Source organism: Fringilla coelebs (assembly GCF_963513975.1).
Source record: "Fringilla coelebs genome assembly, chromosome: 3".
NCBI lineage: Eukaryota > Metazoa > Chordata > Aves > Passeriformes > Fringillidae > Fringilla > Fringilla coelebs.
In genome coordinates, this window is record NC_140030.1 from 109,045,868 (window position 1) to 109,060,944 (window position 15,077).

Genomic DNA, 15,077 nt, shown 5'->3' on the forward strand with positions numbered 1-15,077 from the left:
ATGTCAAAATTTCTAATTAATAGATGAATTCTGACTTGTGTTCCCTTCAGCCAGCCTGAGTGTTTTGCTGTTCTCACTGAGAATGGCTCTCACAATATTACTCTACTCATCATTTCAAAACAAATCTCTAGTCTTACTTGTGGAGACAAGACCACTGGTGTGTTTGGCAGCTGGAAGGTTTTGTTGAATGTTCCAGTTTGAATCTGGGTTTCCTTTCCACTGGCTTTTGAAAACAAGACAGGAGGAGGTGAACAAAACAGCAGAACCGACCAGTTTTACTAGCAAGAACTTGTGTGGAAGAAGTCACACAGGCCAGATGCTCAGAAAATCACTGCCAAGTGTGCTGTAGTTTTATCACAGATCTCCAGGCAAGCAAGAACTGCCCAGAGCTTCACACCCATGAAAAGTGGGCTGGAATCTCACTCCTGCTTATTTCCAAGTAGGGATGCTCAAGTGAGGTCAGAAGAGACTGTGGGACTTGAGGATGGATTCAGGTCTCTGTTCTGCCACAGGCTTGCTGTTAGCCTTGGTCAGTTCGCACAGGACGAGATCCATAAAGCACAGATTCACAAGATAGTTTAGGTTGGAAAAAACCTCCACAATCATCCAGTCCAAAGTTAATTCAGCACTGCCAAGCCCACTGCTAAGCCATGTCCCTAAGCACCATATTTACACATCTTTTAAATCCCTTCAGGGATAGTGATTCCAACACTGGCCTGGGCAGCCTGTTCCTGCACCTGACAACCCTTTTGGTGAAGAAATTTTCCCTAATAGCCAAGCTAAAACTCCTCTGGCAGAACTGGAGGCTGTTTCTTCTTGTTGCTGTAAGGGCTAGGTGAGGCAAGGAGAGCAAGGTGCTTAGAAATTAGACAAGCTGAGGGCACATTTGACTTACTTCATTATAAAGATGTAGATGACATACATCAGCACTAAGACTAAGGACTCCCACCTGGAAACAAGAGCAACACAAGCACATCAAAGCAGGGCATGGCATCAGCACTCCCCCTGTTCAGCCACTCCCCTGTGTTTCTGACACTCCACAAGCATGCAGAAAGGCTTGACCCTCCTGGGCTGCCTTAACATTCCTCTATTAAGAAAGGGACGCACAAAGAAATGGCTCACACATCCATGCGTGATGCCTCCTTTGTTTTCTTGACTTCTGTGCTTTTACTTGGCCGAACTGACCTTCAGCTAAGAACAAGTGACAAAACCCAGGAGTTCAGTGAGCAAATTGCATACCCAAGGACCACCAACATTTCCATAAGGACAATGACCATGGGATGTGGCCAAGGGAGGGGAGCAGCCAGTCTGCTCTGCCTGCAGGAGTGTAGAGCAGGATGCTGGGCTTTGTAAAGCCAGTTGTGCTGAGACAACCTGAGCAAGGGGCAGCTGCTCAGCTGATACTGCTGTGCATGAGTGCTGAGAATGCAGCAGGCAGCAGTTCAAACTGCTGATTAGATACTGATAGGTTTTTTCCCTCAGCTGTTCCTGTGTCAAACTAATGGAATAATGAAATTTGTATGAAGACAAATTACAATATGGCTTTTAGAGCTCATTTCTAGGTGATCTTTTCCACTGTCCAGAATGCTGTATTCTGCTTAGTTCCCCATGGCAAGCTGCTAGTCCTTGTGGAAATCATCCGTTATCAAACTACTCTATGCTAAACTCATGGAGCATTTTCTCCACAAGGTTCTTGAGATATTGCACTAACTATATCGATGTCTCATTCCCTGCTTCTTAAGATTCAACACTCAGCTTCTGCGTTGTGTTTTGGGTTTTTTTTAAACCACAGTTAAATACAACTGGCCTTCGAGTGAATTTCAGTAAAAAAAAAAAACACACACACAAAAAAATCAACAAAGAAAACCGGGCCATTGCCAAGAATGGGTGTTTGAAATCTGCCTCTGAAATGGGCAAGAGGCAATGAGGGAAAACACCAGCCCAACCAGCCTGACGCTCCCTAGTGCTTGTAATCTAAATGACACCAGCTGGGAGTGACACCAAAGCCAACGCTGTCACCTCCACTGTCACCTCCAGATGTCACCACATCACCTCTGGGATGTGCCAGAAACAAAACCATGGGACCAAGGCAACTGAAAAGTATCTGCAGCCCTCCTACACTACCATACCTACTGCACTGCTCTTTAACACTTTAATAGGGATTTTTTAAAATTTCTTTTAACTGGCCATTCACTAAATTATGAAACAATCCAACTGCTCGGGTAGCTCCTTCTTGCATACCCACAGCTCTGCTGAGCATACTGTCACACACGTGCAGGGCATGCAGAGGGCACTGACTGCTGCCACTGTAGCAGGAACACTCTGATTATCCTGGGCTCTCTTCTCTAGCTCAAGAAATTAGTTACTCTGGCCTGTCTTGTGTTAATGTTTCTCACACAGCAGCAAACAGCTGCCCTGCAGAACGTTTTAGCTTTCTCCTTCTCATAAACACTAATTATGGCAGCTTTTGTGGTATAACCAGAAAAAAAAATGAAAAGAAAAGGGATTCACTTACCAGGAAACTCTTTCATCATAAATAAACTGTGGAGAAAAGATTTAAAAATAGCATGTTATAAACAAAACAACAGTTGAAAACAGCGCATCACCTGAGGCAGGGAACAGAGTAAAGCAAGCCAGGGCTCGTGGCAATGGCATCAAGCTCGGGTGTATTTTGGCACTGCCCTCCTGCCCAGCCTTTGAACTTCTCAACCCTTAGTTTCTTATACTTAGTCAAGGCTGGCAGGTACCCCTTTCCCAAATGGCACTGGGTCCTGGTGCAGCAGTGAGAGGGAAAGCAGTGGTGAGCCAGAGACAGGGCTGCACCCCTCTGACCCACCCGGCTGCCTCACCAGACATGGCCTCCACCCCGCCAGCTCCCAGCTGGACACCCAGGCACCCACCAGCAGATCCACAGCAAGCTCTGGAGCTGCTGCCACATCCTGCTGGGCCCAGGCTGCTGTCCCCATCAGCTCAGGGTGACCTCCACCCCGCTGACTGCAGCTACTGACAGCCCCGGTGGCACACCTGTGATGGACACTGCGGCTTTCCCAACAGTGCTGCACAGCCTCCTCCGGCAAGGAATGCACCTCCTCCCTGAGGGAAGGGCCAGCGCCATGCTGAGGGGTGAGAGGGAAGGGATGTGAGGGAAGCACCAGCGCCGTGCTGAGGGGTGAGAGGGAAGGGGTGCGAGGGAAGGATCAGCGCCATGGCGAAGGGCCATGAGGGAAGGGGTGTGAGGGAAGGACCAGAGCCATGGCGAAGGGCCATGAGGGAAGGACCAGCACCATCCTGAGGGGTATGAGGAAAAGACAAGCGCCATGCTGAGGGGTGTGAGGGAAGCACCAGCGCCATGCTGAGGGGCGTGAGGGAAGGGGTGTGAGGGAAGGACCAGCGCCATGGTGAAGGGCCACGAGGGAAGGGCCAGCACTGTCCTGAGGGGTGTGATGAAGGGGTGTGAGGAAAAGACAAGCACCACGCTGAGGGTTGTGAGGGAAGGATCAGCACCGTGCTGAGGGGAGGGTGAGGGAAGGTATGTGAGGGAAGGATCAGAGCCATGGTGAAGGGGCATGAAGGAAGGACCACACCTAGGTGAGAGCTGTCAAGGAAGAACCAGCGCCATGGCGAGGGTTGTGAAGGAAGCAGCAGCACCATGGCAAGGAGTGAGGGAAGGGCCCGCACTGGCAGTGGCTGAAAGCTCACAGGGCCGTGCCTGCCATGGCTGAAGGCTCACAGGGGCCGTGCCTGCCCTGCTCCATGCCCAGGCCCTTCCCCTTGCTCTGCCACCCGGCCATTCCCGGCACCTCCAGTCCTGCTCCAGCAGGGTGGGATGGCTGCAGTGGGGCCCGCGGTGCCTCGGGAGGCTGGGGCTGGAAGCACAGGCAGCCCTCCCAGCCCCATGACAGGCTGTGGTCCATTCAGCCCTCCCGAAGCACCAGCAGGGAAATGCGTGCCCGCGCCAGGGATTACAGATCCACGGCTGTGCCCCAGGGAAGCAGGGGGGGAAAGGAACGAGGCCCTGAAAGCAGAGTGAACACTTCCCCTCGGCCATACGGCCATAAATAGCAACTCCTGTGTGACAGCCGGCACGAGGCAAGAGTTACACGGGTTACTGGAAGAAAACATGACCACAAAGCGTTGTAAATTAAAGTTCCCAGCCACTGTGATCTAATCTGACAGGGCCTGTTTTAGGTTACAGTGTTTTGGTGTGATGGGAGGTGAAAGCGTGTGCATTGACTTCTGTGACTAAAAATAGCACCCATCTCAATTTTGCCTCTAATAACTCTGACCATGTCCCTTCAAGTTAAGACACACATGCATCTTTTTCCTTTCAGGAGGAGTAAGTTTTGCCAAACTCTACTAGAAGACAAGGTAGCACCGTAATATTATTATAAAGTTTAAAAAAAATCATAGTGCTGAATCAAGATGAATGAAGTACGGTAAATGTGGTTTATACCCACTTCTAACCTCTGTGGTTCAGAGTTCACTCTCTCATCAAATGGCCTGGAGCAGCAAACAGGTGAGTTTATACTGCTTTGTTTCTTACAACAACATTGCACTTCCTTTTCTAGCGCAAACAGAGACAAAGTCATATTGATTTACCCAGCACAGTATCAAGCCCTTCAAAGCTGCTGTATCTCAGCATTGGAAGGAATATATTTATTTCCCCTCAGGTGTATTTATGATTAGTAAAGGTACCAGTGGAGTTCAACTTTTAACACACGTCCACAGGCTGTTGTTTAAAACACCATGAGAACAAACTTCTACAAACAATATAATTCTTCAAGACTGATGACTCTATTCCAGCTGCAGAGAAGTCTCAATGCCCTCATATGGAAAAATTATCCCTGCATACAAAGCACTGAAGTGTCTTCTAAGAGGTTACTGTCAAGCTGTCAAAACAAAACAAAAGCTTTTTGTTTTGCAGCTCATTGCTAGTAATTATGTAGAAAAGTTATTTTTCACCAGGTACAAAATGGCCAGCCTTGCAGTAAGGGGAATAATAGTACAAACAGTTTGAGAAAGATCTCTGTTTGGGATGAGGCAGATAGAGGCCTTTGCACCTACACAGTATATCTGGAAACACGGGCTTATGCAGCAGGAAACAAACCAAAACCTGCTGCTGAAACACACTAACCAAAGCAACCCAGACTGCAAGCAACCCTCTTCTGACTCTGAAGTCCCCTTCTTGCTGACATATGGATGTTAACCTCTCAAAATCACTCCTCCTGTCTTAGGGAATCTAGGCTACTAGACTAGGGTGGGGAGGCGGTGGGGGGAAGATGTAAAAATGGCATTTTCAGGTAGCAGTTGCACATTTCCAGGCACTGACTAGTATTGGTTGCAAAGGTAATGCTAAAATGATAGCTGTGTCTTTATTTACCTCTTGTGCAAATTTTTTTCATGGAATAGCCCAACTCTGAGAGATTTGGAGCATTTTCTGAGCTTGATGAAAATCGGGATAGGGACTAAGAACTGCTGAAAGTGTAGATTTTGTTTGAGGACTTGCTGCCAGCATGTACTGAACCCACCCCTATTATGTGTGGAAAAACTAACCTGAAGGTTTTGCAGTAGCTGTTCAGGATCTCTCTCCTCTGGGCACAAGTGCTGCCTCCTTACAGGTTAGTGATGTGTATTTCAGGAAGTCACGAAGGCCAGGAGAGCACTGACCCACCACTGCAGGGCTGCCAGGGATCTCAGCTACACAACTACTCTGCCATGGCAGGTCCCCTTCTGAGGTGGCAGCAGACATGGGCTCCCACAGATGGAAAACCTTCCCAAACTTACCACGATGAGTGCAACAACAGACAGCGTGTAGTAGATCGAATCTCTCAAGAGACTCCACGACGACAGCGCAACAACCTGGGGAAACAGGCAAAGACAGGGCGTCAGCTAGGCTCTGCAGCACGACTGCCACACCAGCAGAGCGTGTCTGGTGCCACTTGTCACTCTCTGGGAGCTGTCCCGACTGCCACACCAGCAGAGTGTGCCCAGGTGCCACCTGGGGAGATGTCCCCACACATCTTGGGAACTCGAGGAAGAGGCTTAAGACAGGAAACACTTTCTGTGGCTGCTGGGGGAAGAGCTACAAGGAGACAGGAACGGCCCCATGGGAAGTACCTGCGGACTCAGCTGTCCCCCAGGTCGGGCTGTGTGTCCCCACACAGTCTGTGAGGGCTGCTGCTTTACAGGAAGGTAAAGCTCAGGCTTTACCAGCACGACCACACTGATTTACTACATTACTACATGCATTACCACAGCTCTGTGTCCATCTACACAGGTTTTGGGACAAACACTCAAGTCAACACTCCAGCAGGGTGTTACGAACAAAACCCAGGAATTTGTATGCCATGGAGAATAAAAAGGGATCACTGCGCAGTTCATGTCATTTGTCACCTTCCAAAGCCACAGAAATGAGGAAGAATTCTCACTGCAGGCTGCATGAGTCTGCAAACTCAGAAGAAAATACCAGTGAATGAGTTAATCTTTAATTTCATTAATAGTATTCAGAAGGACATATTAAAAGCAGTCATGTGGAGGTAATATCTTCAATATGATTCTATTTTTTGCAGCTCTAGGAAGTCCCCTCAGTAGAAGCTTCTCCTGAAATCTGTATTTCCCAGTTCTGGAGTGCATTTCAAACACTCGGGATCACATCTTTTGAAGGTGTAAAGCTGAAGGAGGAAGATGGGAGACAGCTCATTTTCACTGATTTGGATCTGAACATATACATTAATTTTCTGACTGTACCCTCCAGTCATACTTGTGCATGAATTCAGTCACATGAACAGTAACATCATTTTCAGTTCTATTTCAGGGTCAGCAAAAATAGTTTCCCAAATTTCTCTTCATAATAACTCTTACAATATTGGAATTTTCCAAAACTGCTAATGAAACAAATGCTGTAAAAAGATACTGACCATTACACCAGAAAAATCTCTACAGTCTTTTAGTAGCATGGTTTTCTAAAAAATTGATGCAATTTATGCCCAGTGTAAAGTCTCTTTATGCAACCATTTCCATGTTAGAAATTCCTACATGAAACAAAAAAGCAGGCTTTTAGAGCCCTTGGGTCAAACCAGATTTCTACAAGCAGACATATATTTCAAGGCACACAGACATAGATAAATGGAGGTGCTTTCTGATAGAAATTTCCAAATGTTAGAAGCTGGAGCTGGGTTCATAATTCTATTCAGAGATCCTCAGTTAAATTTTACATCAGTGTGCCCCTTCATTCTGATTGAGCAAATTTCACAAGCAATTTTATAGACTGAGTGGACATCATTCCACTCAGCTTTCAGGATGACGCTGAAGGTCCTCTGTAGTTGCCTCAGATCGGCAAGGCAGAAAAGAAATGAGGGAAGCAATCAGCTTGTGTAAAAACATGATCAAATTTGAGTTTTAAATCAGCAATACTGTCATACTGTAACCCAGCAGCGAGCTGGTCCTGTGGGAGCTGAGCATAAGGAGGGATCTGTAGAGGCACTGATTGTCACTGCAGTGACGTTTCCTCCTTTTGAAGTGAGTACCTGAAATACAAACACCAGACAAGCGCCTCTTAGCTGTCCCTTGACAACTTAGTGGGGACTGGACTCAGTTCACCTGGGCTGAAAAGAAAAGCTCAGAAGTCAAGGCTTGAACAAGAGCATCCCCTGATGGCTCCACACAAGACACACTGAGCCTGCTCCCCTGCATGCTACAGCATCACTCCTAAGGGTAAATTTACCCTCAGCCTCCTGGTCTCTCACAGGTAAACTTTCACCCTACATATAAAATTCACTACTCAGAATGCTTGCTTCCCTTTTGATGGGCTGGAGAGCAGAAAATCAAGATTTTTTTCAGTTCTAACCTGATTTCTTAGCTTTGTAAGTCCCAAAGCCGTAGCCCTATGCAGCACACACCACCTCCTCCACTTAGCACACATGTAGAGATCAGCCACCAGAGGGAAAATCTCCCTAAAATCAGACATTGGTGTCTGCTTCCTGTAGCACTGAAGTTAGGTCAAGGCAACCAGGACCTCAGTGGCAATACACCTCACGCCTCACCCTAGGACTTTCACCTTTTATCCTCTGTAAAACTGACCCTTCTCTCTTCTGCTCACCCAAATTGTTTCTCTGCTCTTAGGAGCATGGAAGCTCTATCTCCATCCAGGAGATATCCATCACCAGAGGCCACCCAGCTGGCTGTTTTCCAGCCTGCTCTATCCACAGCAGCAACGGGCCCAAGACAAAGCACATGTGGCACAACAGGGCTGCTGCTCCCTCAGCAAGGATGCCTGTGCTCCTGCCGCAGGAGTACAGAGGCATGTGCATTCCTGCGTATTTTCTGGCTGCTAAACTTCCAGGGGAAGCATGTAATCACATCCATGTTCTTCAGGGATCTTCTTCACTCTGAATTGTTTCCTCATCTCATGGCCAGCTCTTTGCTTGACATTCTCAAGCGTTGATCAGCTACTAACACTGCTGGGAAATGCCAGGCTTTGGAAGCAATCTCCCTAATCTTGTTTCCCTGTTATCCTCTGGCCCAGAAGGTCTAGATTTTTAGGTATTAAGAGCTAATAACCTAATTTGCTGATGTGGAGAGGCAGGAATGCTTGGACTAGGGTGTCAAAAGATTAAAGACAATCCCTGCAAGCGATTAGCCGTAAGAGTCTACGGAGGTCAACAGGGATGTGCCAGCAGTGAATCCACCACTGTCAAAAGGCATCCAGGAGCAAAGAATCTGGGTCAGTCCTCATGGTGCCCCTCTTTGATGTGGGCTGCACAGAAGTGATTAGGGAAGCTCTTACACCAGCCTAGCAGATGCAGGGATCTGGCTCTCGAGAGCTGGTCTGTGCTGTGCTGCCTGAAGAGCTGCTGCTCGCTGTGATGCCTCACAAGCCCCTGGCCCACAGCAGCCAGCCGGCAGCATGCTGTGTCAGCCCTCTGGGTGAGCTGCAGCCAGCTGTACCGTGGAACCTCCTCACACGCTGCTCCTGCTTGAGGAGGGACTTTCTGAAGCCTGTTGGGGTCCCCTCCAGAAAGGGCTGTGCTCCTGACACTACTGTTCTGCAAACCCTCAATGCAATTTCAAATCAGCCCCAAGGTAACACAGCAGGATCTCATGACAAAGCAGGAGAAATGACCACTATTGCTGGCCACTATTACAGGAAGCAGTGAACTCAGGTGGAGTCTGGGACAGATTTTCAAGGAATCAGGCTGGCCATAGTTTGCAGTTAATCCATGTCTTACTGCATTCAGAATTATACAAAAATAAAAAGGGCTCTACCTCAGGTATCAGAGCACAAGCTCTGCCTTTAAACTTTGCAGGTGATTATTTTGCTCAGCTCAGATAATTCCAAGGACCTGGCCACCTGACTGCTCATTCTCACTGGTCAGGGTATCAGTGAAACATCACAAATTAATGGGAGAGTGTGACAGTGCCTCACTTGTACTCATCTTTACATGAAATAAGGCTGTAGATCTACCTGTGGCTGTCAGCAAGAAGCCATTGTGGAGCCTCTGCACCTTTCCTGGGAGACACACACAGAACTTGGTACAGTTTGGAGGGTGGTGGGTTCCTGATGGCACTTTTGGCACATCCATAATTCAGACAGAGAATCAGCCAAGCAGGTCCAACAGGATCCCAGAGGTGCCATCTCCCAGCACAGCAGGAGTTCTGATCCCACATCCCCTCCTGGCACACTGAGCCACTCTGCCACAGCAGAGCTTTTAGACAGACTCCTGCATGGAAAGCCATTGCTTTCCTGTGCACAGGCCCAGGAAATCCAGGCAGGCTTTCCAGCAGGCAGCCAGCATCAGCCAGAGGGCCCTGTGCTGGGACTGACAGCACAGCAGGATGTCCTGGACTAAGTGACACTCCCTCTATACCCCATGGTCATGCCTGAATATCCCAGGACACCACAAGTTATCCAGCTCAGTCTCCAGACCATAATTTTGGCCAAAGACCCCAGGGTCTCATGATGCAGCATTCGGGCTTGCTTGAGGCTTTGAGCAATACTAACCATAACTCTCAGCTTCAGCAAAGCACCAAATATGAGCACAGGTCAGGCCAAGGAAAAATCCAGGCCTAAATGTATCCATCTCTCTCAGGCAGTTAAAGCAGCCACAATCTAAGGGACCTGCTGTGAGCAAAGCTTCATTCCAATTACCAGCCCCCTGATTTCACCTCTGGTTTGCCATTCTCTGCAGAGCTCAGTTGTCACTCAGGCTCCCAGTCTGTACACTGTGCACCAACTCCATCTATTCTCATTACTTCCCCAAGAATATTTGCTTTTTTAGGCCTCTCTTGATATTTTCATCACTGCTGCAGCAATCTGTCTATGTGACATTCTCAGAATGGAAACAGTGGACACTCTCCAAACCTCAGGACAAAGCCAGAAATATTTCCCTGCTCAACTGGTGGTTATAATCATCCATGAGTTACTTGGACCAGCATGTCTTTTTAGCTCAGATTCCCACAGTGCTGAGGCAGCAGGACCCCAAGGCCTCTGCTGGACCCCAGGATCCACAGCAGAATTCAAGGATAGCTGTAGACAGGAAGGCATGCACAGAGTAAACATCTCCCAGTCTCTTCAGACTGGCCAGTCCTTGCCAGAAGTAAAAACCAGATTTTATTATCTCCCTTGCTTTTACCCCATAAATTATTTGAGAAAATATCCTAAAAATGGTACATCCACAGTACTGATCTGTGTGTCAATTTTGACAGAGAAAACTTAACTGAAAATGGTGATGGCTTTTGTGACAGTTAGGAAGTAGCCTTGGTTTGATGCTGATAGGATCATTTGCAACCCTTCTGATTGCCTTGGGCAGCATCTCTAATTAATGGTACCTCTCTATCCTGAAACTCCATCCACACCTCTCCGTCCCAGCTGCAGTCTCTGCACCTTACAGACCACCTGATGTTGCACAGCATCCTGCCATCATCCCCCATGCTTTCCCTGTACCTGGGCTTTCACACACCTCTGTGTGTGCCATGTCAGCAGCTTTAGGTACCCAAGGACCACAGCCTTGGCCTCTGCACTATTCAGTCTGACCTATTAGTCTGTCCCATGTCTGCAACACAGTCCTGTCAGTGAAAGACCAAGCTTGTGGTCACTATAAAACACTGCCAGCAAACCCCAACATGCCCTGGGCTGTGAGAGCAGTGAGCAGTCCCAACAGCCGGGACTAAGTTCTCCTTAAACTACTTCCCCAGAGTTTTACATGTTTTCCACCTATGTTCACAGGCCAATAAAGAAAAAGCAACAGGATTTCAACTCTCACCTTTTAAGACTTCTCCACAGTCAAGGAGAAGAAAATAAAAAAGCTCATGAACCCAATCATAAAGCCAGAAGTCAGTAATGGCTACAGTCTGAGTTGTGAGTGAAATTAAAGCTTAAAAGATTAAGAGGCATGCAAGCTGGCTGAATGGCAGAAGTGGGGTAAAACAGATTACAAAAGTCCCAGTTGCTTCATTAAAAAACATTCCACCAGGTTATTAAACTCTGTTTAGTGTTCTGGTCAACATGCCTAACACAGGCGTATTTTCCACTGACATAACCCATGGCAGCTGGTAATTCCTAGAGGCACCTTGGCTGGCAGAGGGGTTCTGTGACCTGGACAAAGGAGGGCCTGCTGAATTTAATTTAATTCCTGAGGTAAAAGAATCTCATTGGAAAAGAAGGAGGCAGGTCAGACAGTCACAGTCATCTGCTCCAGTATGTTGAGGAATGATGCCTTGCCACTCATCAGACCCCTTAACCAATAACTGAAAGAGCATCTGTGGTACAAGCCAGTATTCCTGGTCCCCTGCTCCACCCAGAGAAGCCTGTCTATTTCTGGGGAAAGGCAAAATAGAGAAACTTGGACTCAACTGAAAAACAGAGTAGTTAAATACTAATTAACAAATCAAGCCATGCACATTCAAAATTACATGGTAACGCTGGAGTGACTCGCAACTCAAGGTTGTACTGCTCTCACATAAGCACTTCTCAGCCTCCTCTGCAACACTGCAAAACGCTGTGGGTCAGTGCTGGGAGGACAGGATGGTGAGGGGAGAGCAGCAGAGCTGTGAAAACAAGATGAATCTGGACGGGGGAATGTCCAAAACCGAACAAGCTCTGCTTGTGCTGGCCTGAATGAGAGCTGAATTAAGCAAGGACAGCTTCCGAGAATGCCGCGTCCTTGCCGCCAAGGACGGCGAGAGGGCAGGGGAAGGAGGGGAGAGCTTGAGAAGCACAAACATGAGCGTGAGAGAAGACAGGACAGCACAACCAAGGCCTGGAGGGGACCCCAGGCTAAGGTCAAGCTCCCCATACACAGCTGGCTCGCAAGCATGGAAAAAGCCCGATGCAATCCATCACAACGCAGACAGCAGCCTCCTCGCTGCTATCCAGCCTGTGTCCCTGTGAATGTTGCTGGACTACTGTCTGAAGAGCTGCATCTGCTGCCATTTCGTTCTCCCTCTGTGCTCCCTGACCTCCCCCTTCCCCCTTTGCTAGAGGAAGCAAGGCAGACACAGCAGCTAAAAAACAACAGCTGGGTTATGTGCCTTAGCAGCTGCCTACCTGCCAGGAGACATGCTGGTGTCCAAGGTGTAGGGACATAGGAGGAAACAGCTGCAGCACATCCAACCTGCACTGCACAGGCAAGTGGGGAACGAGAAGAGCTCCTAACTTATTTCCATGTACTGAAATCATCTACGGCTTAGAAGTTGCGTCTACTGCATGGATGAAATAAGAGAAATCCTTCTCTGGATGTGAGTGCTATGCAGAATACTTCAACAGGCTGCAAGAAGAAAGCAGGAGGAGCTTCTAAGGCTCACTGCCACAAGCACATGGGCAGCATTCACTATCCACAGCAAAAACTTGAGCTCTCTCTCCAAACCTGCCTTGGTCAAACGCCACAACACACACTAGACGTGAAATTTTTCTGCTTCTGCAGAGGCCCAGATTAAGTTATATTTTAAAGCTCTGATTTTCAGGATGTGGATGCTAGTTTAGAAAATGCAGCTTTTATGGGATCCTTCTTGTCTGGCCATCAAACACATGGGCAGCCTGCATCCACTGTCGCTTTTTTAATTCCTCCAATTTAAAATCTCTGGAGGAGATGAAAACAGTGGAAAATACGATTTCCCTGGCTGCAGAGCAGACTCCTGCATCTCAAGAGGTGCCTGGCTGGCATGGCTAACATTAGCCAGGAGAAGGAGACATAGAGCAGAGGAGTGGGGAGAGCAGAAGGGATCAAAACCACTGGAAGAAAGCTGGATGCTCAGAAAGCAGCTACGGGTGGATGCATGATCCAAGGGAGGAATCTGGTGAAAGTTTTTCTCTCAGGCCTCAAGAGCTGCAGAGGGAGTGAGGAGAAGGAACACCATCACCACCACACTGGCAAGAGCAGCCACTAAATGTTAGGAGATGTAGTTAAGTCACTTGCTTGGTTCCAGACAAGAACAGCCCTGGAGATGAAGGCAGGGCTCAGGACAGAGGCATTCTGTGTGGTGCCCTGTGGAAGGAAGCAGGAGTGAGGAGAAGAAAAGGGGCTCATATGGCTCAAGGAGCTGAATGCTCCCAAGGAGAGCTGGGCTGTGTGCAGACTGACGTGGCCACTCAAACCAAGGTCTTCCAACAAGGAAAACCCTGTGGAGCAGCAGGAGCAGCACCTGGAGCCAGGACCCACGAGCATGCCACAGAATCCTATGCACCAGGGGAAACAGCGGGCCCGTGCCAGCTCTAATTAGCCCCTAAAAAGACAAGTTATTCTTTTTTATTTAATCTTTCTGTGCTTTGTTTCCCCATCTTTAAAGCACCCCCCTTCTTCATCTCACAGAAGTTTGGGGAAGATTAATTAACTGCTCATCAACTGCTCAGATACAATAGCGCCGAGATCGGCAGAAGTTCAAGAGGAAATTAATAATTCTGCCTCTGGAACAGGGCTTGAATAGAGCCTGGTAAATAAGGCAGAAGGGCACAGAGTGAACAATAAGAGAAAACAAAATCCTGACTATCTGCTCATTAAGTGAGCAAAGTCCATTCTGTGTGCAGAGGGAGGCAGGGAGCCCGTGGAGAACCCAGCAAGAGACTCCGTAATTAAAGCCTGGGTAATAATGCACGCACACTGGGGGGGCAAATTAAGGGTGCACAGGGAACCCTCACACTGCTATTTTCTAACTTTACAGTGTTTGACTTTCAACCTTCACAATGCTCTTTCAATGCCTTTTTTAGGTGTGCAGTGTCACAGAGAGGCGTGGGCACGCTTCCCTTCTCCTGTTCCAGCAGTGGGATGCTTATTCTGATTTATCCTGAAAAGTGTGTGCATACAGCCAGTAAAGGCCTGGAAGAATAAACAATTAGGGCTCAAGCAAATGCATACCACCTTTTTGGGGCTGTGCATTTGGTTCTTTTTCTAAACATGGTGCACATAACCAAACCCAGTCTTTTCTTAGGCCAAAGAAGAATAAATCCAATGCAGCACATACAAACTACAACCTAATTTAAAAATAAAACATATCCAGGAGAGGGCTGGACAGTATTTTACAATTCAGCTGTTTACCAGTCAAAAATAAAAACCAAACCAAAAGAAGGCTTTCAGAAATGCAGCAGAAGGCCCCTGCAGGTCAGACCTCTGGGATTCCCAGCCCACGGGCAATACATCTGAAAATCTGAGGGCTCCAGCTGCTCAATCCACAGGTGTCTGAGCTCAAAGAAAAATTCCTGGAGCACAGCAAGCAGCTTTGACTAACAACCAGCCCCCCCCCCCAGGCTCACCTGGCAACTCACTACTGAGATCCAGGTCCCCAGCAGAACAGAAACCTCACCAAGAAGCAAATTTACCACCTAGGTTAGTGCCTCTGTAGAGACACTATTGACAACAAAACCAAATTCCTACTCATACTATCATAAAACAAATGATGAATCACACCACTAAGAAGGAATGACTTTTTGGTGAAAGGCTGGGAAACAATGAAAAGCATAAACTGATCCAGAGTTTTATCTAAAACATCGCAATTATTGACACTGAAATTTCTTATTTGCTCACTAAAATCACAGTTCCACACAGTGACATCAATCGTTCCAGCGCTCACCCACCCTCTGAGGGTTA

The 15,077-nt window shown here is 47.8% G+C and overlaps 1 protein-coding gene across 1 annotated transcript in view; it reads right to left on the bottom strand.

The window, feature by feature from the left end:
* Positions 1-15,077, bottom strand: part of SLC24A3 (solute carrier family 24 member 3) — a gene marked incomplete at both ends in the record, with an annotated part of 99,422 nt that overhangs the window by 16,942 nt on the left and 67,403 nt on the right. The window contains 3 exons of the mRNA XM_084202951.1: positions 896-949; positions 2,516-2,541; positions 5,785-5,859. Coding sequence (XP_084059077.1) covers positions 896-949; positions 2,516-2,541; positions 5,785-5,859 — 155 coding nt within the window. The remainder of the gene's footprint in view (positions 1-895; positions 950-2,515; positions 2,542-5,784; positions 5,860-15,077) is intronic.